At 43.6% G+C, this 27,609-nt stretch overlaps 2 protein-coding genes across 2 annotated transcripts in view; one reads left to right on the forward strand and one right to left on the reverse strand.

Moving 5' to 3' along the window:
• Positions 1–12,452, reverse strand: part of Tdg (Thymine DNA glycosylase) — a 109,779-nt gene extending 97,327 nt beyond the window's left edge. Inside the window, exon 1 of the mRNA XM_029309662.2 lies at positions 10,485–12,452. Within this exon, the coding sequence (XP_029165495.1) occupies positions 10,485–10,681 (197 nt within the window). The 5' untranslated portion in view covers positions 10,682–12,452. The remainder of the gene's footprint in view (positions 1–10,484) is intronic.
• Positions 1–27,609, forward strand: part of Dnmt3 (DNA methyltransferase 3) — a 135,359-nt gene that overhangs the window by 102,393 nt on the left and 5,357 nt on the right. The window contains 1 exon segment of the mRNA XM_029309660.2: positions 25,034–27,322. Coding sequence (XP_029165493.2) covers positions 25,034–27,322 — 2,289 coding nt within the window.

The raw sequence follows: 27,609 nt of genomic DNA on the forward strand, positions 1-27,609 counted from the left end.
CGCTTTTTTTTCTCCTCCGTGAAACTATTAACGATAGTACGACCCTACCTATCGCGACATGTCATTTATACGAAGCGGATAAAAACGATTTTACGTGAATGTATGCGAATCGCTAACGAACAAGAGCGCGCTCCGGAGTCGTTGATTTTTCGCGTTCTCGACGGAGATCGGTCAGGATTGGTCCGGCGATGTTGTAATACTGCGAAAAAATGAAGAGCGCGAAATTATTCATCGGTGACCCATTTCGGCGAGGCGGTGGAATATGGGAAGAGATCACAGGGACACATTATTTCGACGAATAACGGTGGAATAACGGATAACGAAATTTTCGTTCTATTTTCGCGATCAAACTTATGTCACAGCGAGTTTGGATAATGAAGATGGAACGTCATAATCTTATTTCATTTTCTCGTATTATAAATCTCGGTCTCTCGGCTTCATGGAAATGAATATCACCACCACATAATACGATCGCACTTATCAAATTAACCGGAGCAGTAACGCCGAGGTTTGCACCTGTCAAATAATGGCACACGTGTGACACGTCATATTAAAGTATTAAGAAAAATTTCTCTCGCGCGACAATTATTTCACAGATCCGGCGACAAATAATTCACGATTATTCGTGACAACAGTAATCGATCGGATAATTATAATTCGTAATATATATATTAAAGCATAGGTAATTATATTATAATATAGAAAAAGGATCGTTGCATCAAAAATTGCGCAAAATCTTGCAAAAATCGTAATGGCGGAGAGTTTCTCTTCTAACATTTTTCCGAAGCCACTTTCAATATTCGCCAAGCGAATAATTTAATGGTAATTTCAAAATTCTATCGCGCGCGATCAGAGGAGTTGTAAAATATTAAATACTCTTTAAGATCTCGAGTGTTAACATCTGGAAAAATTCTCGTACGTACGTCGAGGAATGATTTTCCGCGCTTGCTGAAATGTTCGAGGTAATTTCCCGAAAAAAAAAAAAAAAAAAAAAAAAAAAATTAAATAGTCACGTCAAATAATGAGATGCGTGTCACCTGTCGCTTATTTTGTTCGAGATGCGCTAAACATCGAGTCTCTTACCTGGAGGCTTCATCGAAGCCGATTCGCGCGAATACTTGAGAAACTTTTCGTAGGTTATTCATATATTCCGTAAGTTTGGAATACATGAATAACTACGTCGGCGGGATGGAATGAGAGCGGAGAAGAGAGAGAGAGAAAAAGAGGGAAAGCGCTGGGAAGTCTCGACGATCTTATTGATAAGGTCGATTTATCGGCGTGGCACGATTTATCTGCGACACGTGGTCGCGCGTTTACGTTCTCCTCGCTCGTTTTTCCATTCGCGACTCTTATAGCCATCCTCGTACCCGAAGAGAGATCACATTCGTTTCCTTCGCACGCGATATTATCCGCGACGAAACGCCCATGTCGGATGCACCATGTGCTTTTTCGTTTACATACATGTTTCGCCACTTGTTTCGAACGATTTTTTCTTCTTTCCCGTACAAAATGCAGACGTCAACGAGTTTGTCGAAAGCTAACGTGTGAAAAATTATTATCAAAATTTATTACTAAAATTTTCTGAAAATTAATATATTTTATTTTGTGCGTGTATTTTTTTTTTAAACATTCTACCGCATAAATTGTCGGCATAAATGATTGCAGATACTATTTCGGTCCTTCGTTTTGCACTTTTGGATTAAATTACACACACGTTTTTCTTATAATAAGTTTAACTCTTCTCAAGTTCCTCATGCATTCTTTACGAAGCAATCGCCGTTCGATATTCCGTATTGTCGCCAGCCAGCCTTGCGCTATTGTTGCACGTTTGCTTTTGTCTTCTGCCAAGGAAATACCACGCGATCGCCGCGCACATCGCCAATTACATATCGATTGAATTCTCCCAGAACCGACAATTTTGTTCCGCTACCTACATTACGGCAACTCAAATATGTCAGCCCGAACGGTAAAACCGTTGACAGTCGAGTTACTTGACGTATACTGCTGTTTTCATAGTCGGATTTGCAATAACACACTGTCGGGATTTGTCGTTGCGATGTATCGACTGACGTATCACGAAGGAATTTGCACTTTGTCGAAGAAAGCATAATCGGGTCTTCATTAATATTCAGGGTTGGGAAAGTTACTTTGTAAAAGTAACTAGTTACAGTTACAGTTAACTCAAAAAGTAACGAGTCGTTACTTTTCATTAACTTTTTAAAAATAATTATACATTATTTTACATATAATGAGCTTACATTTTATGCACAATCACAGTCGAGTATTTAAAAAAATTCTTGAATGTAATAATTGATCGATTTGCTTGCGACTTTGCGATTACCATCATTGTATGAATGATCTTTATATGCAACGGTAACAATAGTTATTAACTTACTAAATGGTAATCGCAAAGTCCCAAGCAAATCGACCATTGCATTTAAGAATTTTTTTAAATACTCGACTGTGATTGGTCGATCTTAATTATGTGTTACATTATTTTATGTGCACTAAATGAGAATTTTAGATAAAAGATTAAATCATATGAAGCTCCAGATGCTACTGTTATCAGAATTTAATAACAATATAACAGTTACCATGCTTGAACCGATACACATGTTTCCAAAAAAAGTAACTAATAAAGTAACTATTAAAATAGTTACTAGTTACTAAAAAAAGTAACTAAGTTACAGTTACAGATGGAGAAAAGTAACGAAGTTAAGTTATAGTTACCGAAAAAAAAGTAACTAACTTCGTTACAAGTAACTCGTTACTTCCCAACCCTGATTAATATATAGTTCTAAATCTGGAAGCATCGCTTGTATATTACTTGATATTGACGTAGGTCGCATTATGTTATTTCAGATGCTAACGGATATAAATGTATACAGCTCTTACTTATCACAAAAGGAGATCTTGCAATAATTATATAGAATTATGACGCATGTTGGCTCTTGCCATTATTGCTCATTACTTATTAATGGGTTCGAACATTAAGCAGCTTTGCTATATAGGTTTAGAACGGATCTTCTCAAACTGCAACGCGGTATTATCGTATTAATCCTTATATTAAATCAAGAAAAAAAGAAGCAACGATTAATCCTCACCGTATAGGCGCGTGCATTGTCATTTGACAGCAAAAGTGCTGGTTACTTAACGCAACAATGATTAAGAATGATGATAGGTTGTATATGGCAAATTACATAAGTTGTGTCGTAAAGATCGAAGAAGAAGAAGAAGCAGAAGAAGTTCGAGAGCCTCTGCTCTGTGAAAATTACAGGCTTCACATTTGATCGCGAGTAGAGACGTGAAATCGCGTTAAACGCGTCGGCTAATTATCTGTATACAGTGAATTTTATTTCTCGTCGTTCATTCCCGATTTTGCAAAAACCTCGGAAACAGCGAAAGAGATCCTGGTGGTATTATCGAAAGGAGGCCTGTAAGGGTAAGTCCTTGATGCTTCAGGTACTCGCTTTCTCTTTCCAGGCTACTTTTTTTGGTACCGTATCGACGAAAACGTCAGATCACTATGCACACTTCTTTCTTTCTGTCTCCCTTTCTCTCTTTTGCGCGCGCCTGAAGTAAATCCAAAAGGGTTCCGGTCTTCCCTTTCCGGCTGCGAGAGAACAAACGACGAGAAATTTCGCAAAAATGCGCTGGGCTATCCGGAACTATCTTCGTCGTTAATCTTCAAGTAGTCTCCAAGGAGCTCTCCGTAATGAATTTGTTGGAAAACGTGTAGATCGCGCTAATGTAAATGTGTGCATATATACAATACACATCGGTAGCGGCGGGATAGCCTTGACCTATTGGCGCCCTCAAGTCTGGTCCAAACTTCTTGCGGGTTTGGCTTCAATTCTCCGGAGACTCTTCTATACATCAAATACATTCCCCGCTCTCTCGCCTCCGCATCTCGACTGCGGAACGCTATTTAGATGTCGGCATTGATAGAAATTGATACGAGTAAAGTCGGAAGAGAGTTTCGAGAGTCTCGTTATTTGTTTTGTCAAAACTATTTTTGGAAAAATTACAAAGTTATTTCTCCATGTCACGCGATTATATAATGAAGAGAATTATGAAAGGATACGCGCGTTACATAATTATTATTCTTATATATATGTGCATATACATATGTATGCAGGCAAATGTAAACACTTTTAATCGTTTAAAGAATTTTAGACTAATATAATTTAAATAGGCATTTTAGTCAGTATAAAAGAGAAGACATATTTTAAATATTTTTTTATTTTGTTTGGCTATTTTAAAATTGTGAGAAAGAGATATGCGTATTTTACAATCTTACTTTTCAAGTTTAGCGTTGCTAATCTGCATAATCAGATAACACATAGCTTCAACGTCAAAAATAAAAAAAACACTACCGGTTTTTTCATATTAATGATCAGTGATTCGTAATCTTATTATATCCAGCCGTAGGAATCACGGATTGAAAAATGCAGGGGATATTTATTTCACTTCCTTCCGTTTACAACGAATTTAAATTTTCATAAACTCATTTAGCATTGATAATTTTTTTAGCTCCTCCGCTCGTAATCGTAGATATTACGTAGAATATGTTATTCTCCAACCTTTTACTCAAAGGTTCTCCTTTTTTGTTCCGTGACGCTTACATCGTTTTGTATCTCAACTATCGTCGCTCTTGCTCCGTGAGAAGATTGTAAAGAGAATCTTGCCGCGTCGAGACACTTTGCCGTTCTCTCGGAAACTGGAGTAACTAGACGACGACGTCCCGATGAAAAATGTGCGCCACATTGTGAACGACACGTGGCGAACTCGTTCTCGAAGAAAGCACGCAGACTTTCAACGAGGAGGAAAGTACACGAGGAGGATACGGGAGGGTTGAAGGAATAAGGACCGCGGGCTCGAACTGAAACTCGATTCCAGGATCACGACCTTTTCGAGTGGCCGGTGGTTTTCGGGACACAGTTCCGAATGGAACTTTTATATAGACGGTTTTGCCGTTTTGATCATCGACATTTCGATAAAAAGAGAGAACACACGTCTTGTTCTCTCTCTCTCTGTAGCGCTATCGCGCCATGCGACGCGATTCGTGTTTATTTACGTCAGTTCCAGTCTGCGTCCGCAAAAATGGCGCGTTCTCGCAACGATAACCTTCTTAAATCCTAAAGCGTTGCATAATGAAATTTATATATTCCTAGCTCGAAATGAAACACACTTTCACGAGCAGTCGAGAAAGTATTATCACCGGAGGATGAAGCCGACTGATGAATCGCATTAATCATTTATGTATCAATGGACTCGTGGCACGTTTGCCTGCGACTATTTTCAGCGGGACAGGTACAAGGACAGCAAAATTACATAATATTCGAAAATGCATATCCTCTCGTCTCTGGAATCGCGGGTATTAAACCGGGTATTAAGCTGATTGGGAAATTAAGCGCACAAGGATTAACGCTTACGCGAAACTGTTTCTTCATTATCCTTGACACTTATATGGAGCGTATATTATCCTGACGAAAGTATATTCGTCGTTGAGACGTAGGTCTATACAGATTCTACTCCATTGATTACATTTCGCAATTTAAGGATTGCGAGTACGAACGGACCCGACGCGACGAATGCAAATGCATTCGCGTTTCTCGGCAAAACGTGATAAAATTTGCAAGCATTGCTCTCGCCAGAACTTTGCAATTAAATACTAATCACAGCACGCCGCGAATCTAATTTCGAATTTCGGCGACGGAGGAATCGAAAAAGACGTGAACGCGAACAATCGTGCGTCGTTCCGATAATCATTCAATGATGTAATTAAAACCCGTCGATCTCTGGATGTAAAATGCGTCACGCGTTCCTTTATTGATTTTTACGCATCGCGTATCGGACTATCAATTTTATTTCGCTACGCTAATGAAAAAGCATCGGCTCGTTCGGAAGGACACCAGATTTGAGCGATGGTCGAATTGTTATTTTCATTTTAAGACGACGTATTTCTCTCTATTAAATAATTAAGAGTCATATCGCTTTGTGCCTATGCTTGCTAAATACATTTCGCGCACGTGCGCACGCCGCGATCGAATTATACACATTTTATCACTGGTGTGGCGAGCGTTTAACAAATCTATCGATATTTCCGATCGCGCGATAATCGAGTTTAGCCGGAGACTAATTTTCAGTAACCGGCCGGTGGAGAATCAAGGGAGCGTTTCCCTGATAACGATAAAGCAACGCGGAGCTTTAATTATCGTACTGTCAGACACCGCTCCGCGTCCTACATGGAAATTGTATTAAGCTATTTCATCGAGACGTCATAATATCGCTCTAATCGAGTTATACCGTCTTTATGCCACGCGCGATAATGGAAAAACCGCGGAGGCGAATATCCGACGAAAAGACGTATCAATCAGCCCACGCGAGAAGGGCTTGCAAAACGCGCAGTCGTTTCACGTATAATCTCGAAACTTCCTTTCAAATTTCATTTGAGAATTAAATACTATACTTGAGAAGGAGGAGGAATCGCAATTTGATTTTCGCAAAAAAAAAAAATAGATTCTCTCTCTCTCTCTCTCTGTCCCCAGTTTTATCGATACATTCGGCGATATCTCGGCGATTTAATCCGCCCGGACGATTACGTCGCGACGAAGAGGAGAGGGAGAAAGGAGGGGAGGGGGAGAGTACTCTCCCGCGACCGCGAGAGACGAGATTCCGCAAATTATACTGTTTAAGGAACGAGGGCGCGACCGGACCTTGCGCAACGAATACAAATTCAGAGGCAGCCGGCGCGTCCCTTCAGCGGCGCGTGACGAAATTCGTAAAGGAGTTCTCGAAGCTCCAGCCTCCATCATCTCGACCCCTGGAATAGGTGGAGGAGAACGCGGGCGATTTCCCTGCGAGAGAGAAAGAGGGAGAGCCGTTTTAGCGACAACGTGATAATATTTCTGAACTTGGTGGGCCTCGCTCTTTCTCTCGCGTGGTAGAAAAAAATTCGTTGGCCGAAAGAGCCGCCGACCTACGTCGAAACTGGTTTCGTAAGCGCCGCTTCGGCAATAAAAAGAGACAGGATGAGAAGCGGATAGGAGCGAGAGGGAGAGAGAGGCACGCAACGCGACCGCATTCAGGACGAGCGCATTTACATGTTACGTAAAATTTCGTTTGGGACCCGCAATATATACGACGCGACTCTAGCGAGAATACTCTCGTGACGCTTGCCTGGACCCGTTCGCGTCTCGATGAAAGTTCAAATGATTTTCTTCTTCGCGGATGTCGGCTACAATCTTTACATCTTCATCGCGAAAAAAAAAAAAATAATATTTTTCTCCCTATATTTTACACTTGAAATTTCATTGTCAATACTAAATTTTGGCTAAATCAATGATACATTAATATTTTTGAGCTATAATCTAGTAGGGAGAATTCCCCGTTAAATTACAATGAAAAATATTAGTTACCACAGAGAGGTAAAATTGACACTTGACTTTTTAGATTTCAGGGGTAATCTAAAATTTAGTTACTATATAGCTAATATTTGTTTTCCATGCCTCTATCTTGCTTTTGTATATCTTTGAAAATAAATTACATGTCAATTAGATAAAGATACATAAAGAGATTTAATCAAAATTTTAATTGCGTAACGTTATAAAAGACGAAATCGATAATATTTTTCTGAGAGAGCATCCTTTACAGAGAGTAAGAGAGATATATAGAGAGCGGAAGGGTACTCATTTATTTTTGCGTCCATTCAAAAGTTAGAAGAGGAGCAATAATTTGCAACCAACTAAAGCCGTCGCCTGAGAGGAAGGATTAAAGCATAGAAAGCCCAAGTACTCACTGTTTGAAGACAAATTTATTTATAATCACTCGTGTTAGACGCAACACAACACAACACAAACACAGAATTGTGTCAGCAGTCCCATTATCATAGATTATTTCTAATTTAAAGAGACGCGAATTTTCTTTCTCGGAGTGAGTAGCGAGACTGTAATCATTTGATCAAATTCTCATCGATTCAAGGACCCTCATAACGCACTCGCTGTCGCGCTACGCGTTATCAAAATTTGTCTCCTTTTTTCCCCCACTGTAGAGACACCGGTGTCCGACACTAGAGAACGGCGATGTAAAATATCCGATTTATCATGCGTTCGATGGCTTGTTTTAATGTATCATGTACCGACAGAAACGCTGCAAATACTGACGGACTAAAAAAAAAAGAGTGAGAGAGGTGGAACGGAGCTTTTACTCCAATTTTCAAGGATGATAGATCGTCCCCTTCCCGCTATTTGAAAATTGGAGCAAAACGAAACGTACGTTTTCTCTGTGTATTCTGCCCGGTTTTATCGCACACGCTCTCGCTTTTTTATCCGCATTACCACGCGCCGAGCGTGTTATTTCTGTCTTCGCGACTGACTCATCGACGTCTCGGAAAGAAATGACCCTTGGTCGCGATACGCTCCGGCTTTGCATGCTTATCAGTCCGCTCGGCGATGCTTTCGAAAAGAAATGTTACAGTACAGTCATAGACCGGTCTCTCTCTCTCTTTTCCTCTTCTTCCGAGAACTTTCGACAGAGACCGCCGTTTATTCCACAAATATATCGTAAATTTGATTTTGAAACTTATCGAATTTGCATAATGCGCGAAGAATCCAAGTGTTCTGGAATAAGATTTTTAGACTTTCGGTAGGTATATACATTTCAAAAAAATTTCAAGTCCAACGAGCGAGGATCTCCGACTCGATATAGTTTGAATACGAGTTTGTTGATTAGTTAATTCTTATCTTAATCGTGTTCGCGAGTTATCTCTCTCTCTCTCTCTCTCTCTCTCTCTCTGTTCCGATGCGCAAAAGGTTACTTAATATCCAACGTTCCACGTGTCTGCTTCGTCAAAATCGAGAACACAACAGAAAGCAGCGCTGGCGCGACTTCTTCCACTTAACACCACTTGTGTAAGGGCATCATTTATAAAGCTTGGCAGGCCTCTCTCGCTTCCAACATCCATGTGAATCCGCCGCATGTTTCCCTCCCTTATCCCATTCATAAAACAAGAGATATTGAAAAAGAAGCGGCGAGAGAACAATTTTTCCCTCTTGTCTTTCTCTCTTTCTCGCGCCGAGAATTCACCTGCTGATCCAAGTCGCCGTATCACGTCGTTCGCGTATATTGTGGGAGCATGTGGAGCTCATAAAACCGTATTGCGTCCAGCCGTTTCCATTAGAAGATATTTCCGTGCGCGCACGCGGATAAAAACAAATATGAATGGCGGCGACAGAGAGCCACCCGACACCGCGTCGTTTAAAAGGTTAATGTCGATACAACACAACCAACGTAATATAAATAAACACTTTGAGGACATTCTCTGCGGCCACCAGATGTTGTGTCTTTTTGGGAAATCAAGGAGAGAGATAAGGAAGAGCCTTCCTTCCGCGACGTTTCTTTTTAGTTTCCATCCGCGATTCAAACGCGCATATCCTCTCTTACTATTCAATTAAGATTATTGCTTAATTAAATGGGAGTCTCCGGGAAGTTTAGTTTCAGAACTTCTCTCACTCTCCGACGACGAACGATAAGAAGCGATATTCACGATAACATCGTTTCGCGACAAGGATCTTCTCTAGGAATGCGATGCGAAATGTGCATGCACTTGCTAAATTATTATATATAGTTTAACGCGCAAAGAGGGAGATTCGCGTGTAAAAAAGAGAATATAAATAAAAGCGGCTTCAAGGTCGCTTCGCGGAACGAAAGATGGGTTTTTACGGATTTTAGTGTTCGACAAATACAACATTTGCCGTTTTAGTTTGGTGTACGAATATGGTTTGCCGTTTAGTGGCTGGTGTATTGATGCAAAAGCCAGGCGTGTTTAGACAGCATCTACCCGGTGGAAAAAGCGAAATGGGTTTATACGCTATGTATTTTGACCGCAAAAACCGCCTGGTTTCTGCAACAATTGAAGCAACCGGTTGCGAAATTGCCTGTATTATTATTCGATCCTCTAACGAAAGAGAGAAAGAGAGAGAGAAATATCGAAGATCTCTCGGGCAACTGTGCGATCTTCCGCTTCTTCAATTCTGTAATTTGTATTCAAGGTAAACTGCTCTCTCGTATACAAGCTCAACTTTGAATTTTTTTCCTCCTAAACCGTCATCGTGCGCGAATTGGATTATTAATCTCGCGCCTTCTTACGTATTACAACATCTGTAACTTTCTTCTTATAAGGGAGAGGCCCTTGTATGAATTCTCCGAAAAAGAGGTACATTTCAGCACACGGCGAGTCCGTAGGTATATATAGGTATACCTTCTCGCTTAGAGGTTCTCAGAAATGTTCGAAACCACGGTTTACGGGTTCTCTCTCGTAAAAGCCGGCGAGTTGGGCGCAGTATACCTTGACTGGCCGTCGTAACCGCGTTCGCCAAAGCGGCTCTCGAAGCCGAAGGTCGAACACTTTCGAAGCGGCGAGTGGCGAGGCTCCTAGCCGGCGATCAGTGTACGAAAAGAACGGCAGAGAGGAGGATACTTACATCTTGTAGTGGTGCTGCTGCATGTGGTGGCCGACTAGGTGCATGTCGGTGACGTGTTGCTGCTGCATCTGCTGGTGCTGCTGCTGTTGCTGCTGTTGCGGCTGCAGAATACCCTGATGATGGTGAGTCTGCGGGGGGTCCAGGCTGGAGGCACCCAGCAGGGTAGCGCTCTCCCTGAACAGCGTTGCCACCTGCATCCCGGTTGCGCGTTTTTTCCCTTTTTTTTTTTAGGAAAAGCTACGCCTCGCCCTCTGGCTCTCGCCGACGATTCGAACGAGGGTAATCCTTCGAGGAACGCGAAAACGCGCTCCCTCGGGATAAAAGCTCTTTGCGAAACGTCGCCCCACGTTCCACGTTGTCCGGGATCGATACCGGGTTTCGGTAGAAGGCGATGATTATAGAACTGCGGATGGGTTCCGAGTAAAAGTCCTCTCGTCGATTACGATGATTGCGAAATGATCCTCTCTCTCTCTCGATTACACCACAGCCTCCCCGGCAAATGATATCCTTGGGTGTCTTCCGCAGACGATTGCTTATAGCAATCGCGAATAGTCGTAGGATACGCGAATATATCCAGTGTTCAACGACGGAATAATCGGAGTATAGTCATCGGCTCCGTTCGGACACGCTCTCGCTCGTGGTGTTTCGTCAACGGACAAGTATATAGCACCGTCGCTGTAAGGCCTTCACTCGAGCCCGACGGACTTTCTATCCGCGCGTCCTTGTGTCGCAAAAGAGACCTGTCCTCTCCTCGACGTCGATGCCACCGTCGCGACGATGCAGGTCGCGACTGGCGGCGCACCTGGCAGGACTCAGTCGAGACCCCGCGAGGTCGTCATCGTTGTCCTGGCTGGACGGACCGTCGGCGACGTCATCAGCATCCTTTCTTCGTGAGACCGCGCTCGCCAACCGGACCGCTTCCGCGCCGTCAGGCCGGAAGCCGCGAAAGTCTCTCTGGTTTCCCTCTTCCCTCCTCACTCGGAGTCCACTCGCGCGCGCGACCTGGCCCTCTTACACTCACACACACTCACCGCTGGACGCGTTCTCGCAACACGCGAGCCACACACGGGATCACTGGCCGCGCGGATATACGAACTTTCTTTTTTTTGCCTCGGAGTAGGAGTATCTCTCTCTCTCTCTCTCTCTCTCTCGGTTTTTTTTCTTTCTGCCCTCTCGTTTATACCATCGTCCCTTCGCCCGCAACGCGGTGCCGCCTCGAACTCGCGCACTCCGCGTCGTCTGTCATGTTCTCGCCGCGACCGCCGCGCGCACCTTTTGAATTACGCGCACCGCCCGCCGTCTCGCCGCACCACCGTCGACGCCGATGCGATGCGGTGCGGTGCGGTGCGGTGTGGTGTGGTGGTGCACCCACGCCCCGTTATAAGGGCAGCCGCGCAATATCGCGGCGTGTACGCTCTCTCGTGCAACGCGCCGGTCGTGCGAGACGCGCACGTCTTCTCCGTCGGCCTCGGCGAACTCTCGTAGGCTCCCTTCTTCTTCCTCTTCCTCGTTCGACTCTCTACCTCGCGGCGGCGGTGCCTCGTGATGCGATACACGTCACGAGCGAGGCGGACGTAAAGCGTTGCGCGATGATTCTCTCTCCTCGAGAGAGACGTGCTCGGAGCACTCGCGTTCCTGGGAGTTCACCACCTTCTCTCGTCGTTTCTCTTTCGAGCTCTATGCCCTCCTGCCCTCCGCGGCGCAAACTCTCCTTCTATCTCTCTATCTCTCTCTCTCTCGTCGTGTAAACACGCGCACACACACACACCGCGGAATCTGCAACCGCGGCAGCAAGGGTCGACACCGCACTGCTCTTCGTAGCGCTCGCTTTGCCGTTCGAGCTAACGCGCTCGTACGTTTCCGTCGTTCCTCGACGATGCTCGACCACGTTCGGGTTTCGAAGCCTCACGGTGACGGCATAGAGGCAGCGCGGCAGAGGTGGAAGTGGTCCGGCGCAGTCTGTCCTTCGCCGCCTCGCACTCGCACCGCACTCCGTTCTGGTCTCCCTCTCCTTTTCCCTCTCTCGCTTCCTTCCTCCCCTTCCTCTTCTCCTTCTCTCTCTTTTGCGTGTTGTCGACTACTTCGTTCTACCATTGGATACCTTCTCCTTCCCTTCCTTTTCCCTGTCTCGCTCCTTCCCGAATGAACACGTTTCTATTTCTTTCTCTCTCTCTGTCCCTCCCTCTCATCCCGCACTTTCGCCCCCTCTCTCTCTCTCTCCGTCGCACTTTGCCTTCCTCCTACACCCCCGCTGTTTCCTCCCCCCGTTCTCCTCCTCACTCCTCTTCCCGTCTTTCTTCTTCTTTTTCTTGCTCGTGCATCTCTCGTTCTTTCTGTATCCTCCATTTTTGTCTCTCCTCTTCACGACTGTCCTCGTCTCGCACTCGCGACCAAGGATAGCCGTCGAAGCTCGACAGGGCTAATCGATCGCCGGCAATCAATAGTAAATCGGGGCACGCGCCACCACGATCGATTGAGATAGATCGATCGTAGCGCGATCGTTACTCGGCCGACCGACCTGCGGCTACATCGGCCGCATCGGCGATAAGGCACACCATCTCTCGCAAGAGAGAGACAGAGAGAGAGAGGGAAGGGAGAGCGAGAGACGTATAACGGTCACTCTCTCTCTACGCGCAGCAGCCACGAAGACCGGCCGAATTTACAGCGCGGGTCGTACGTCCTTTCCACCTATGGACCGAGGACATTATGCAAATGAGCGCGCGAGAGCGCGGCGAGATTGTATTTGCGAGAGAGGATGTCGCAACGGCAAATTCTTGAAGATGTGACAAGGGGACGGACTCTCGCGCTCACATATTTACGTAGGTGATCTTTTTTTAGATCCCCATCTTCGTCGTCGTCGTCGTCGATACGTCTTACGCCGTGCTCCGTAATCCACTGACGGTGCTGACAGCAACGGCGGCCGTAAATACGGCTTTTCATGCCTTCCGAAATACATTACTACTGTCTGTGATGTATAATGGAACGATTCTTAGTTAGGCACACTTGGCTCTCGATTCAGCCACTCGGCTCAACTACATGTGTTAAAGTTACGGACAGTTATACCGCGGCGGAAAGTTTACGACAAGTATGTACGTAGATCGGGGGAAGGGTTATATAGTTGTTGTAGAGAAGACTCTCTTGTATATACATATGTAGAAAAGACGAGGGTTGTAAATATTACAGATAGTTGACGACGAGTTTGGATTCGGAGCGATGCATTCTTAACTACGCTTAACTGAAAATACTTTTGCGAGGTCAACGTATTCCAAGGCTTCGCGAAATTATATATCAATGATGCTGCGCTGCGTTTTGGGATGTCAACATCATTTAGTCAGAGATGCCTGAGACGGAAGTCGGTGGTTTCACTCGAGAAGTCGATTTAGGTGCGAAAGCAGTTTACGACAACGCGCTCGAAATTTATTTCAAGGTGGAACGGCAATAGAATACCTATTATATAGGTTTTGTCTGTTTAGCTACGCTTTCTCAGACTTTCGAGCTTTCATTCTAAGCACAGCCCTCTCTTTCCTCGTATATAGTATGAGATTTTGACATATAGACTCGGAAAATAATCAATCGCGTAACAGCGGCTCATTATTTCTACGCAATTAATCGAATAATGTTGCGCGAGAGAAGAGCTCGAGTTTGATCTTGAATTTCTCCGTTGATGGAAATTAATTGAGAATTAGAGCGAGATAAGCGTATACGTTGAAGCTTCGAAGGGGGCAAACTAAATACAAGATGTACGACTAAAACAGGCGGATCCAGTGGGTTACTGGACATATATATATATATCTATATATCTATATACGCAATATATGTATAGCGAAACCTATATTTTCCGTACGCTTTCATTATCCTTCGCGATGTATATAATCCCGACGATGCCGATAAACAATTAACGAGCGCGGTATTAATCGTGGTCGGGGTTCATCGTCGTCGTCGTCGATTGCGCCGATCGATCGCGAGAAAACGAGCTGTAAATTATTATTCCCTCAAAGTTGATTTCCGATTCCGTTCCGCGGGAACACACGACGGCGGGTACCCTCGTGTGTAACCCAAAATAAACCCGGTGTACGTACCTCTCTCTCTCTCTCTTTTGCGCGCGCGCACTCGCACACGCGGTTGGCAAACGGGGATGAGGCTCCGAAAAAAAAAAAAAAAAAAAAAGAAAAGAAAAAAAGAAGGAAGAAAGGCCACACGAAAATATATCGGACGGTCCAGCTCTCGCGGTCACGCGATCGATCTCTCGCGGGGTGCGCTTTTCCCGCGCCTCCCCTTTTCCACCCCCTATCCCCCTTTTCGGTCTTATTATTAATCGATTCGAATTATCGATCCCAGTCATCGTCGCCGTCGTGTCCGCCCGACACCGGTCCGCCTCTATATTCTGCTCTCTGCCTGGATGCACGAACGTCGCCCGCCATAGTGTTGCGCCGCTCGCCATCGCGCGTGCGTGTGCGTGAGCGTGTATACCCATATGCGTGTACACGTCCGTGTAAAAATGTAGGTGTAGGTGCGGATCGGTGTGCTCGAACGCGCATGTGTTGTGTGCAATCCGACCACGAGGATGTGTTGCGGGAGAAAGAAAGAGAGAGAGAGAGAGGAACCCTGTATGTGTATACGTATGTGAGCATGTGCGTGTGTGTGTGTGCGCGCGCGCGCGCGCACGTGCGTGTACATGACAGGGTGTGAGTGCATGCGGTGACCCTGCCGGGTGGGTGGAAAACCAGGGACGTACGTAGAGAATGCGCCGAGAAAGAGACGGCACGCGTCTCTCGAATCTGCGCTCTTATTTTTCCGTCACGTCGGACTGGCTTTTTTTGCATAACGCCTCGTGATACTTTTGATATATACGGCGTCTTGCCGACGTGGTTTTCCGCGCGCGCTTGTTGCTCGCCCTCTTGCGCTTTCACCCTCGTGCGTCGTAAACAAAAACCCCCGAGTTCTTTGCGGTCTCGCCGTGCAGTTTTTCACGCTTGTTTTCCCACCCCAGGTTCAACCCCATCTTCAGCCTGCATGTACCTGCGTTTCGCTTCGAGCACGAGAAGTGTAAAAAGTTTAGCTAAACAGGAGAATGGACATCGCGTTTCGCCGAGGTTTGTTGACTTTTTTCTCGGGGACTCTCTTTCTTTGGCCAAAATAACATATCCACTTGTACACATTTATCCTTTCGTCCCTTTAATATCTGGACGGATTCTTCCAATCGAATTGTGATATGTATTATCTTATATTATCTTATAATATGACGCAACATAGTTTTCTTTCCCAGAATAGATAAAGATAACAGAATAGATACTCGAAATATCACGTAGCTTCATCGTTCGAAGACATTAGTCATCCTGTTATCGTTGCTAAACGCATGACTGTTCGATTGCTTTGCAGCTAGAGGCAGAAGAATCGTCGTTCCTCGCTAAATTTCGCGCTAAATTTCACCGGCAGAATTTTTCGAACACTCTTCTGGAAATCGCGGCGAGTTTCTCCCTTTGAAAGGTGTCAAAGCCAAAACCTCTCGACACGTTCCTGCTGCCCGAAGCGACTCTCTCGTCCGTGTGTGCATTTGCGTGTGCGTGTGTGCGCTGCCAGGTTGCCACGAGAGAAGGGAACGAGAGGACGAAGGGATGGCGAGAGAGAGAGACGAGGGATATAACGGTTAGGGGGTTCGGGAGAGGAAGGAGAGGTTCATGCGTGGGAGAAGAGAAAGGGATCGAGAGAGATCCACCGGGGCTCTGTGTATAGAAAAGAGTACGCGTTTGAGAGAGAAGAGGCGCATCGTCGCTTCCTCGCAAACCGGGAGGGAGAAAGAGAGAGAGGGAGAAAATCCAGGGGGATGAAGAGGGGTGAAGAGGGCTAAGACTGGCGCGAGAGCAAGAGGGATTACGTCGGTGGAACGAGGACAGCGCGATATATACCGTCGAAGCTCTCTCACGCACACATTCACCGGGCCGTCAAGCTCGCGCACAGACTCTGGCAGAGACTCCCACCACGAACTTTCGGAAAAATCAATAGAATACAAGAAAAGCCCATGGTGCGTCAGGCGAATCGGAGCCCTCTCTCACTCTCTCTCTCGCGCGCGCGCGCGCGGTATCCGTGTTTGCCCCGTGACAAAGAGAGGGTAAGCTCGCGTGTATACACTGGCGATCGACGGAGATAGGCGGTATGCGTGCACGCACGACGGCCAAGGACGGAGATAAGGTCGGACGAGAGAGAGAGGGATGGTTGAGAGGAGCGAGTGCATGTGTGAGTGAGACTCTCCGAGCGTGTCCGATAGCACTCGAGCAAGTTGAAGGGAGAGAGAGAGAGAGAGAGAGAGACGTGCTAGAAACGCGTTTTGGTGGAACGAAGACGGCGAGAGAGAAAAATGCGCTCGTGTGCGCGCAAGCTTAACAGATGAGGTAGTCGGAAAGAGAGAGAACTCGTTGTGCGGAGGAAGGAAGATGAAGAGACTCGTGGGCATGTGCGACTGTGCGTATACCTCAGACGCACATAAGTCTCGTCGTTATAGGCCGAAAGAGAGAGTGCGCGTGTTTGTATGTGTATGTATGTATGAAGAGAGAGAGAGAGAGAGGGATGTGTGGTTGTCCGTATACGAGCACATGTGAGAGGAAGATGGGAAAATACGCTGTTCGGCCGAGCTAGCCCGAGAGGTTACGTGGGTTCGTTAATGGGCAAGAGACGAAGAGCAGCATGCAACGAGATGCATTGGAGGAAGGAAAGAGAGGGAGAAAGAGAACTCTGCGCGCGCGAACATACCTCGTTCGTGTTGGAGCACCGAGCAGAAGATTTGCACGGTTCAACAAACGCCTCTCTCTCGCTTATGTGTACGTACAAAACTATGTATGAATCTCCTGGGGGTAAATCGCACGTGTACATGGAACGGTGCGTATCCTGCATGTATATATATATATATATATATATATATATATATATATATATACATATATACATATACATACATATAATATATATTATACATATATATATATATATATATATATATATATATATGTAGTGGATATGTACTTGTACACGTATATAAGGATACTCTGTTACAGGGCACATCCCTGACCAATCGCAGCTCCTTTTAACGATGGACTGTGCGAGTGGTAAAAAGTATTGCGTTTGGCAAAATTTAGCAGGTTGAGAATTAATTGAAATTAATCGGGATATCGTCGCGATTCGATAATCGCCGATCGTTTATCTTGGATACACACAACATCGCTTAATCATTTAATTATCGGATTAATATATGTTGGATTATAACGTGAATATATGTATGATGATGGTACCTATTCAGAGTATGATTAATTTCTCGATATCATTTTTCCATTTCAAAACATTGCATCTCTAATCATTTTATTTACTTGGAGCGATTTTTACTTCGGTTGGCTAGGAACACCGCGTATATCCGAGCACAAGGAGTGAAATGGGACGCAGGAGGTTCGAGATGTTGACTTTAAAAAGACATCTCAAGTGTATTATCGTCTTTATCGCTCTTGGCGCAGCCCCGAATGTGTGATAAATAAAAGTCTGAAAAACGAACAATAGCGCGAAATAAAGAATTAAACGTATCGAAAGGCGAAAATATATACCTCTCATTGTGAAAAGCTTTATATTTTGCATATATATATATATATGTATATTCAGATAGTTAAAAGCATCTGTTAAATTCTTAAAATCTTAATGTATAATAACTCGTTTCGCGATCGACGTCCATTAACACGACATTATTTTATAAAGCCACCTAATTTATTATCTTACAAGCAGTGTTTGCTGTTATCTAAATAAAATTATATAGACAATCATCTAGACGCAATTTATCTTTTCTTTATACAGATAATAAAAATATGTATTATCTGTATCTGCATCTTAGATAAAATAAGTGTTGTCTTTAATAAATTATTTGGAATAATATTCAGATAATTTGGTTTAGAGTCATGAGACATAAAAATATAATATATATTTTTTATATCCCTTTCATAATTTATATTTTTTTATAACTGTGTTTATATAAGTACTTTTAAAAATAATATTATCTGAAAGTTATCTAGATAAATCGACATATAATTTTACCTTTTTTTCTTATCTAGATATATTTGAAACAAAAGTACCTTCATCTTATCTAAGATAAATTTCCAAATTTTTATCTCTCCTTTATCTAGCTAATTTTAAAATCATCCAAGCACAACACTGCTTACAAGTCTTAACAAGAGAGACGATGACTCCCGATTCGAAGCCGTCGCAATCAAGTTGCATTCCCGATAACGCGATAGGGTTCTCTCTCTCTCTCGGATTAAAAAACCACCCCCGGCTTTAATTCGAGCGGCGAGAAAAAAAGGGCGGAATGCGAGTCGTCTCTTCCGAGCGCACCACTGACCAAGAGCGCGAACCGCGAACGTGCGTTTTCCCTCGAAACGGAAACGAGAGCCGGGACACGACGCGGTCGGGATCCCCGTGATTGTGGTGGTGCAGATTGCTCTCGTGTGCACCGCCTGCCAGTCACCCGCGCCACGTTCCTGACAACCACCCCGGCCTCAGCCTCTCGCGCGTGCACCCGCATTTTTCTCTCCCCGGTCATGTAGGATTTTCCTCGATTGCGAGGAGAAAAAGCACGTACACGGGGGAGGTTTCTACGATTCGTTCCTTCACATAGATCACCACGCGCGATCATTCGAAGCCGGATGACGTGCAATGTTGCATTTTCGCGCGGCGAACAAGTTGCATCCGAAGAGTCTGCGATAATGGAAATGTTTCTAACATGAGTTGCGGAAAGTTTTTCTTCTTTTTTTTTTTTCATCGAATATGAAATTATGCACGCGGAAGTGTAATATCGAAATGCCATATTTTCTCTTAATTGTGCATATAGGAGTATTAGAATGATATATTGGACATTTCTAGTTGGGGAAAAAAATATTTGTACGTGGCCGTCGCCGAAATGTATTATTAATTGAAACAAATGCGTTCTACCGCGTTCTATGCGCTTTCATTAGAGCCCACTAATGAAGAAGCGTCACGAAATAATTAAACTTATGATGATGAAACGTCATTCTCTTCGCAATAATAATACTCGATGTTAATATCTGATAAGGGTTTGTCTCGTCTTAGAAAATCACAATCTAATTCATTATTCATTATGATAAATAAATTCGACAGTATCATCCCTTCTACTTCGCTTATTTGGGGCTTTCATTTTTTTTTTTCCTGGATCCATTTAAACGATCTCGCAAATGACGCGCGAAGGAGGCCGCGACAGATCCAAACGGAATTGCTGCTTGGCTCCTACTAAACGGAACTGACCCAGCTTCGCGGCTTTCTACCCTTCTCTGATCTGCCTCACCCTCTCCTCGGGCATTCTATCTCTCGTATCGCGTACCTTCTCTCTCATCCGTTCTCCCCCATCCTTCCTCGTTCGCGATCTCCGTCTCGTTTCCTCCTCTCCCGTTCTCGACTCTCTGCGAGGCACCCTCGAGAAGTTTCAATTTATACGGAAAGTCGTCATGAGACCGAATGCACAAATACGCGTACGCCGACGCTGCCGCTACTAGTCCATTCATATCAGCTGGCACGATGTAAACACGAGAGGAATCGTGGCACAGCGAGATGTAGCTTTGCACCGCGAATCATCTTCAGCTGATATTGCGAACGTTATGCGCGACGTTGCTTTAATTGGCTTTCGGTTAAAGAGATATGGTAGGGCTTGTGTCAATTATTTCTCTTGAAAAAAAAAAGGAATTTATCGCGTCTGATAAATTCCGATAAAGATCGAAATTACATTCCTATTATGAGAATAAACACGCCCTGGCTCTCCCTTTCTCTCTCTCTCTCTCTCTCTCTCTCGAGTAATCGAATTTTATATTTCGCAGAAATATATTAAATGCAAATATGTTATATAATATATGTATATGTAAGAGAAATTCCCCGTTAGAAATCTACTCGGATTACACTCAATGAATATTTGAAGCGCCGAGTTGCTTAAACACTCGAATCGCATTCCATTAATATCTAAAACATTGAAAGAAAATCCACGACATTTCCCCTCATTGAAATTTAAAATATATAACATTGTAAATTTTATTCAAATTATATTCTATATATTTCCGACATTATATACTTTGAATGAATATTCAAATTTATGAAAATTCACGGGAAACAATCCTGGTTGCGACGACCGAATGCTAGGGGATGGAATGCGAATTGCATCGCGATGCGCCTTTGACACCGCGCGTCGATACACGTCGGGGAAAAAAGCGGAAAAGCGACGGTGTCGCGCGTGACCATTCGGTTTAAAGACCTTGAGAGGCACGCGGCGAAAAAGAGCATTCTTTTGCTGCCACCGACAGCGAGTGTGCCTGGCGGCGTTATGGTTGACGCCCTTTCTCGGTAGAGAAGTTGGCGAGAGGGCAGAACACCTGTCGTTATAAATTACCGCGATGTGTTACGAGTAATGTGGGAGGGTGTCGCGCTTTTGCCTTCCTCATCCCCGTCAGAATTTCACACCCTTCCGTCTCGCGTTTCGTACGTATATCTATATATATGCTCCTGATCCTTAAGTAATAATTCGGCAAAAGGATTTTGTGCGCAATTAAATGTACGAAAAAAATATGCCAAAAAAAAAACATAAGGAGCATCTGCAGGATTTTTTCCAGGAGGGGGCGCGATACAAATTTGTTTCATCCCTTATTTTTTGTTCTTTCTTAATTTTTTGAAATTTATTTATTTTTTTATATTAATTGCACAAGTAAATACCAGTGTGTTTATTCAAAAGGAGAGCAAATGCTTAATTTTTTCACTGACTCCATAAGGAGGAGCAAACGCACCCCTTGTTAAAAGCTATCGGGAATAATAACATTTATTATATTATATGTCGCCGAAAAAATGAATGAATGAAAGGGGTGAAAAATACAGTGTGCCAAAGTATAAATGTTCTAGAGAATAAATGTACTTTGCGTCATTTTTTTTTTTCGTCCGTACGTTCCACGTGACATGCAAAATGCACCGCGCAGACAGATTCAATATTTAAGAACTTGAATAGTTGAGGAATCCAGGACACGTGTTGAGAAACTTGCGGACCGTATAGTAGACGGCGAAAATTCGCGAAACCTCGAACGTGAAACTTATTTCGTCATTAGTATAGACGCTTGGAAGGAGAACCGAAATCTCGGCGCGCGGGAATCTCTCCGTTTCCTCGCGTAACGGAGCGAGGAATTATTTTCGAGGGTGGGTATTATTACGGAAGCCGAGAGGGAGAGAATCTCCGCGCGACGTTATCTCGGCGCGGGCCGAGGCAACCCCTCGTCGCGGCAACGAAATTCAGAATACGTCACTGCGGTGTCAACCCCCGCGCGGCAGGCAGAGGGGTCGTGTGCACCCTTCTCCGATTCTGTGTGTGTGTGTGTGTGTGTGCGTGCAAGCGCGCGCGGACCGCGACGTATGTGTGGCGGTGAGAGGAACGCGCGGAACGCTTTATGAATGGAATTATGTTTCCACGCCAAGTGTGGCGAGAGAGGCACCCGTGTGTCCCGCGTGTAAACACAATAATACCGACGTTTCCATTCATCAGGTCGACCCCGCCGGAGCGGAACGACGACCTCGAGAAGTGCCTTTGGAGGCGCCACGTGAATTGTGTGTGCGTGCGTGTACGCGTCTCTACCCTGTCTGAGTTTGGATTCTCCTTTTTATTTTTCGCTCTTTCTCTCTCTCCAACCCCCTTCGCGCGAGAGACTGTTTAAAGGGCGATTCGAATCGAGATTCTGCCGTCCTCGGGCCAACCTCGATTCATTAATCGCTCCTGCAGCTGTTTCCATCGCAAGGGCCAAGGCTATCCGATTAGGTCAATTTGATGATTCTTGAAATTTCTCCCCCTTTTTTTTTTTTTTGAAGATATTGCAATTGCGCGTCTGATTTTTATTCGTAAATATTTAATTACTGTATAAAAAATCAAAGATTTAGCAATGAGGAATAATATTATTCGAAATTGGAAAAACAGAATATTCTGTTTTTTATAGATGTATCAAATAGTGGGAAACACTGAAATAATATTTAAATACATATGGCGAAAGGGAGCGAATATTTTTTTGCAATTACCAGCATGGGAAATAATTGCAGATACCGGACCACAAATACACAAAATACATATATACACGAATAAAAATGGATGCGGAATCTCTAACATACATATTTATATAATTTTTTTTGCGGCCTGTCAAACCGGTTGAAGGCTAGATCGCGTAATTTGTATCAACCGACGCGCAACCCGTTCCAAAATTAATGTAACTGTTAAATAACACGGAATCGGATGACAAACAGCTTACTAATCTTGTTTGCGTATAAAATCGCTAATGACGAGCTCCCGGATTCAACAGGTCGACCGTGCGTTGCGATACGAACCTGCATGGTCTTTGGAACTAGTTTTAGAGATATCGTGTCACGTGTAGCACGTGTTCTCTCTCGTTTCTCTTTCTTCTACGCGTCTCCTTCTCAAGAGATCGCTATTTAAAGGGCGATTCGCGGATGCGGGTTCCTTGTCGTGGATTTCTGATCGCGACGTTCGCGGGATAATACGCGAAATTCGCCTTTTATTAGCGATAATACGTAATTGTCATAATTGTGATTCAGCAACAACTGCGAGACAGAAACAATTTTCCCAGGCTCGCTTATATTTTATTTCATCGATTTTTATTTGAAATAAGATGTTATGAAATAAGACGCGGACACGCTGCAATTACCGTAGAATGATAGGGTGGAGTAAGAGGCGGCTTCAAGGGAAACGCATATACACGCCGTCGTCGATATTGAAACATTTATATGTATGCCTTACGCAAATTGTTTGGTTTCTCTTCTCTATCGATCTCTAACGATGTAAGAGACTTTTTATCTCGACTTGGCGGTGATATGGCCGTAGAATTGCGTATATGTATAATTTCCCACTTTTAACGCATCAAATATTTACGTCAGATTCTTTTAAAAATTTAGAGTCGACTCTTCCTTAGTAAAAAAAAAAAGAAAGGAAAGAAAGAGAAAAAGAAAATCCAGAAAAGCTCATAACTGCAAAAATATTTGCTACTAAATTTTTTTTTTTCACGAACCGAGCTTCATAGATAGAATGAAGCATTTAAGTCGCGCTTAATCTTTTACCTAAAGGGATAAAAGATATTAAGTCTCACGTGCATTTTCGCGTTACTCACGTCGCTGCATCGTGACGATTAATGCGATAAATGCGCTAAAATGCACCGTCGACGAATGAGACGGTCGGCTTTGCAACGGACATTCATTTTGTAGCGCATCTACATTTCTTATGACTTTATACTTAATTCAGGTCCTCGTAGACTTCCGGGAAGTATTACGAGAGGGAGAAAGAGGAATACGCATCCTACAAGCACATATATACATATATATATATATTTATATATATATGTTTCGTGTACATACATATATATATATATATATATATATATATATATATGTATGTATGTACACGAAAGTGCGTGTAGCTCTATGAGCGCGAGAATATAAATGTGCGTTTGTATGTGTGTTTGTGTGCGCAATATTACGTCGCGATCAAGAGCATATACCTTCTCGTCGCCAAAAGTACTCTCTTTCGAGAGACTACTCTTCGACACATGGCGCGGTAATATGAAAACCGTGTGTGTTTACCACGCGGCGACAACTCTTGCGACAGAAGGTGGGAGAACGCGAAGAGGAAGGAGGGATTAATTTAGGTTTAATTTTAATCAAGTCGCCCCGCGACTTTAATTTGTTTTTCTTTGAGGCAAGATTTTTGCGCGCGTTATATGTGTAAGCACACACACACACACATATATATATATATATATATATGCGTATGTAACATATACACCTACGACGCGAAAGTTTCCATGTTACGGGACGGGCTTCTGTCAATGTTGCGAGTTACGTTCACCCGTGGGAAATCTGCTCACGGATGCGGCGCGATCCAATACATTTTCTTTATACACTTTACTCTCGTAATTACGAAATAAGCAAACACCCCGGATTATGAAGAGTCTCTCTCCGTCCGCGCGCGTCTCTCGCTCTTCCGGTGCTGCCTCGCTGATGCAATTCTGCGCGTCCTGCATATTCTCGCGACAATCACTCAATCATTTTTAATTACGCCACGAGTGGCGCGATGTTTTTTCATTTTCGAGATAAGATTTATTTTCGATAAATAATTTTGAAGGTGACATATATATATATATATATATATATATATATAACCATTGCACACATGTATAATTATGAATATCGAATAAATTGTACATATGTTATATGTATTTTGAAGATAATAAATAATGATACATTATGTATATATAAAATAATTACATTCGAAACGTTGGAATATTTTGACGCGTTAATTAACATGTACACTTGTAATATTTACGATACCTTTTGATATCATAACTTTATAATTATCTTTTTTTGTGAAATATCGAGGGAGAAGAGTTTGAAAGATTCTTAATATCCCACAAAATTAACATTACAGATATGAAAAGAAATCAAACTTTTTTTTTAATGCCACGATTTTTGTTCGCAAATTCTAGAAATATCAAAAGTCGTCAAAGTCACACAAAATAATGAGCCCTTGGTCCATAATCTGCGCCATAGAGCTGGGTTTCGTCCAGCAATCATCTCTGAAGGATGTTACCATCGTGAGTTACTGGGACTTGGATTTTCTGCGTACAGCGAAGAGAAAATCCTCCGACCAGGAAACAAATAATCACGAGGATGTGGTGTCCACGAATATTTTCGGCAATACCTGGCCATTCATCGATCCGGCGCAAATTACGAAAATCGTTTCAAGAAAGTCCATCCGAAAACGAAGCAAGAGAAGAAGCAGATGGTCGACGAGACGGCAAAGGAAACGAAACGTAGATAGGGATATCAACGATGACGCGAAGTCGACGACGAATCTTCCGATCAAACGGGAATCCCGACGTGAAAGTGACGACTCGACTGGATTATCGGGGAATAACTTTTCGTTGACGCAACTTCGTCGGGATGAAAATCGCGAGCGTTTGTCCGAAAGTTACGGATCGACCGACGAGGACGAAGAAGCGACATCGGAGACGAACTCGAACGAGATCGCTCGGATTGATTATTCCGGTGCCGGATATTCCAGATTTTACACGCCGACTTGTCAAAAGAAGGAGTTGCAAAATCAAGCGGAATTGCCGGAATATCCCGATTACTTTTCAAACGTTCTGCGGATAGACGATGACAATAATACCGAGGACGACGATTGGTTTCCTGACACGCAAATGAAATTTCACAAAAACGTTTCGCGCGAAATTAATACGCGTAGGTCCGTAAAGAACGGAAACACTTTAAGTAGCGACATCGTAGGGAAGAGATCGTCGAGGAGGAAGAAGAGTCATCGGTTAAGCAGCGAGTACCATTTCGAGACTGTAAAAAAGAGAAAGAACAAATGGTCGCGGCGGAAGAAAAAAGCTGGAAAATCCGTAATGAATGGCGCTTACAGCTTGTCGCGAATTTCCCGCGATTCGAAGGAAAACTCTCCGGAATGCAAATCAGACGCGGGAGATGGTTTCGCCGTTGACACGCGTGATACCGCAAAAATTGTACGCGAACGTTGCGATTGTAATGCGCGGCGACATTCTTACAATTTTACGAATGCCGTCTGCGCGTGTAAGAGGAATTTAAAGAGCACGGCCACCGCGATTATGCAGGATATTCAGGCGTACATACGTAGCGCGGAAATTGCGAAGGACGCCGAAAACGTTCGGAATTTCGCGACTTCCGATAGTCTAGACTTGGATAAGGATCTTGCTCGTCGGGATATTTCCATGGAGTACGATTGGATCGTGGAGGACAACGGCGAGATATCGTCCCAAGAGTCGAAACGATCGTACGATTTGACAGGATCGATGAATAACGTTAGCGCGAACCTCAGACGTCGCAAGAGACGACGATTAACCAGATTTAAGATCGACTACAAACTTGTCGACAGAACGGAAACGGCTTACCGCAGTGCCTTCCACGAATGCGTCAACTTTGATTTTCCAGCTTCATCCCCTCTGAAAATAAACATGGACGAGAGCTGGAGATCGGAGCGCAGCAACAGCGACCTCGAAATGATCCACTCATCCTGGCGCCAATCGGTATCCTTCACCGAAGAATGCGATAACGAATGTGATAGCGCGCTGCTACTGGCACGGAAAATTGTTAGCGACGATTTGGCGAAGGTTGAAAAATATTACGACGACGAGCGCGACATATTAGATGCCACGTGTTACAAATATCGCGAAATAAGCTATGCTCAGGAGTATACGATGAGGATTGACACTTCTCACGATTCGTGTTCGGATGACGAGAAATTTCAAGCGGATCGACAAGAGGAAACAAAGAGCACGTATAAGAAAAAGGGCAGGAATAATAGGAGATCACGTGACAAATATCGCGAAATAAGGTATGCTCATGAGTATACGATGAGGATTGACACTTCTGCTCACGATTCGAATGACGAGAGCATGGGCACGTATAAGAAAAAGGGCAAGAACAACAGATCACGTGACAATCGCGAAATAAGGTATGCTCATGAGTATACGATGATTGACACTTCTCCTCACGATTCGGATGACGAGAGCATGGGCACGTATAAGAAAAAGGGCAGGAACAACAGATCACGTGACAATCGCGAAATAAGGTATGCTCATAAGTATACGATGATTGACACTTCTCCTCACCATTCGGATGACGAGACATTTCAAGCAGATCAACAAGAGGATACAAAGAGCATGGTCACGTATAAGAAAAAGGGCAGGAATAACAGATTTTCGATGAATCACGGTTTTTTCAAGAATGCAAACAAGGTGATATATCCTAATATTCTAATATTTTATAATTATTATGTAGTTGTATGCGGAAGTTGGTCGCATGCGTTTTAAAAATTCCATAGTACCTCTTTCTAATACGAAAAGAATATATATGTATAGATATAAATTACGTATTTCCAGTAATATATTTCTGAAGTTCACTCTCTAAATTATCATTTGTCAAACAAAGTTACAGCTATTTAAAATTTGCTTATTTTTTTGGACATTTTTTTTATTCCTTAATTATTTTGAGGAATATAGTATATTTTTCTAAACCATACTTA

This window comes from Nylanderia fulva, unplaced genomic scaffold (genome assembly GCF_048542155.1).
Source record: "Nylanderia fulva isolate GAGA-0341 unplaced genomic scaffold, ASM4854215v1 Scaffold40, whole genome shotgun sequence".
NCBI lineage: Eukaryota > Metazoa > Arthropoda > Insecta > Hymenoptera > Formicidae > Nylanderia > Nylanderia fulva.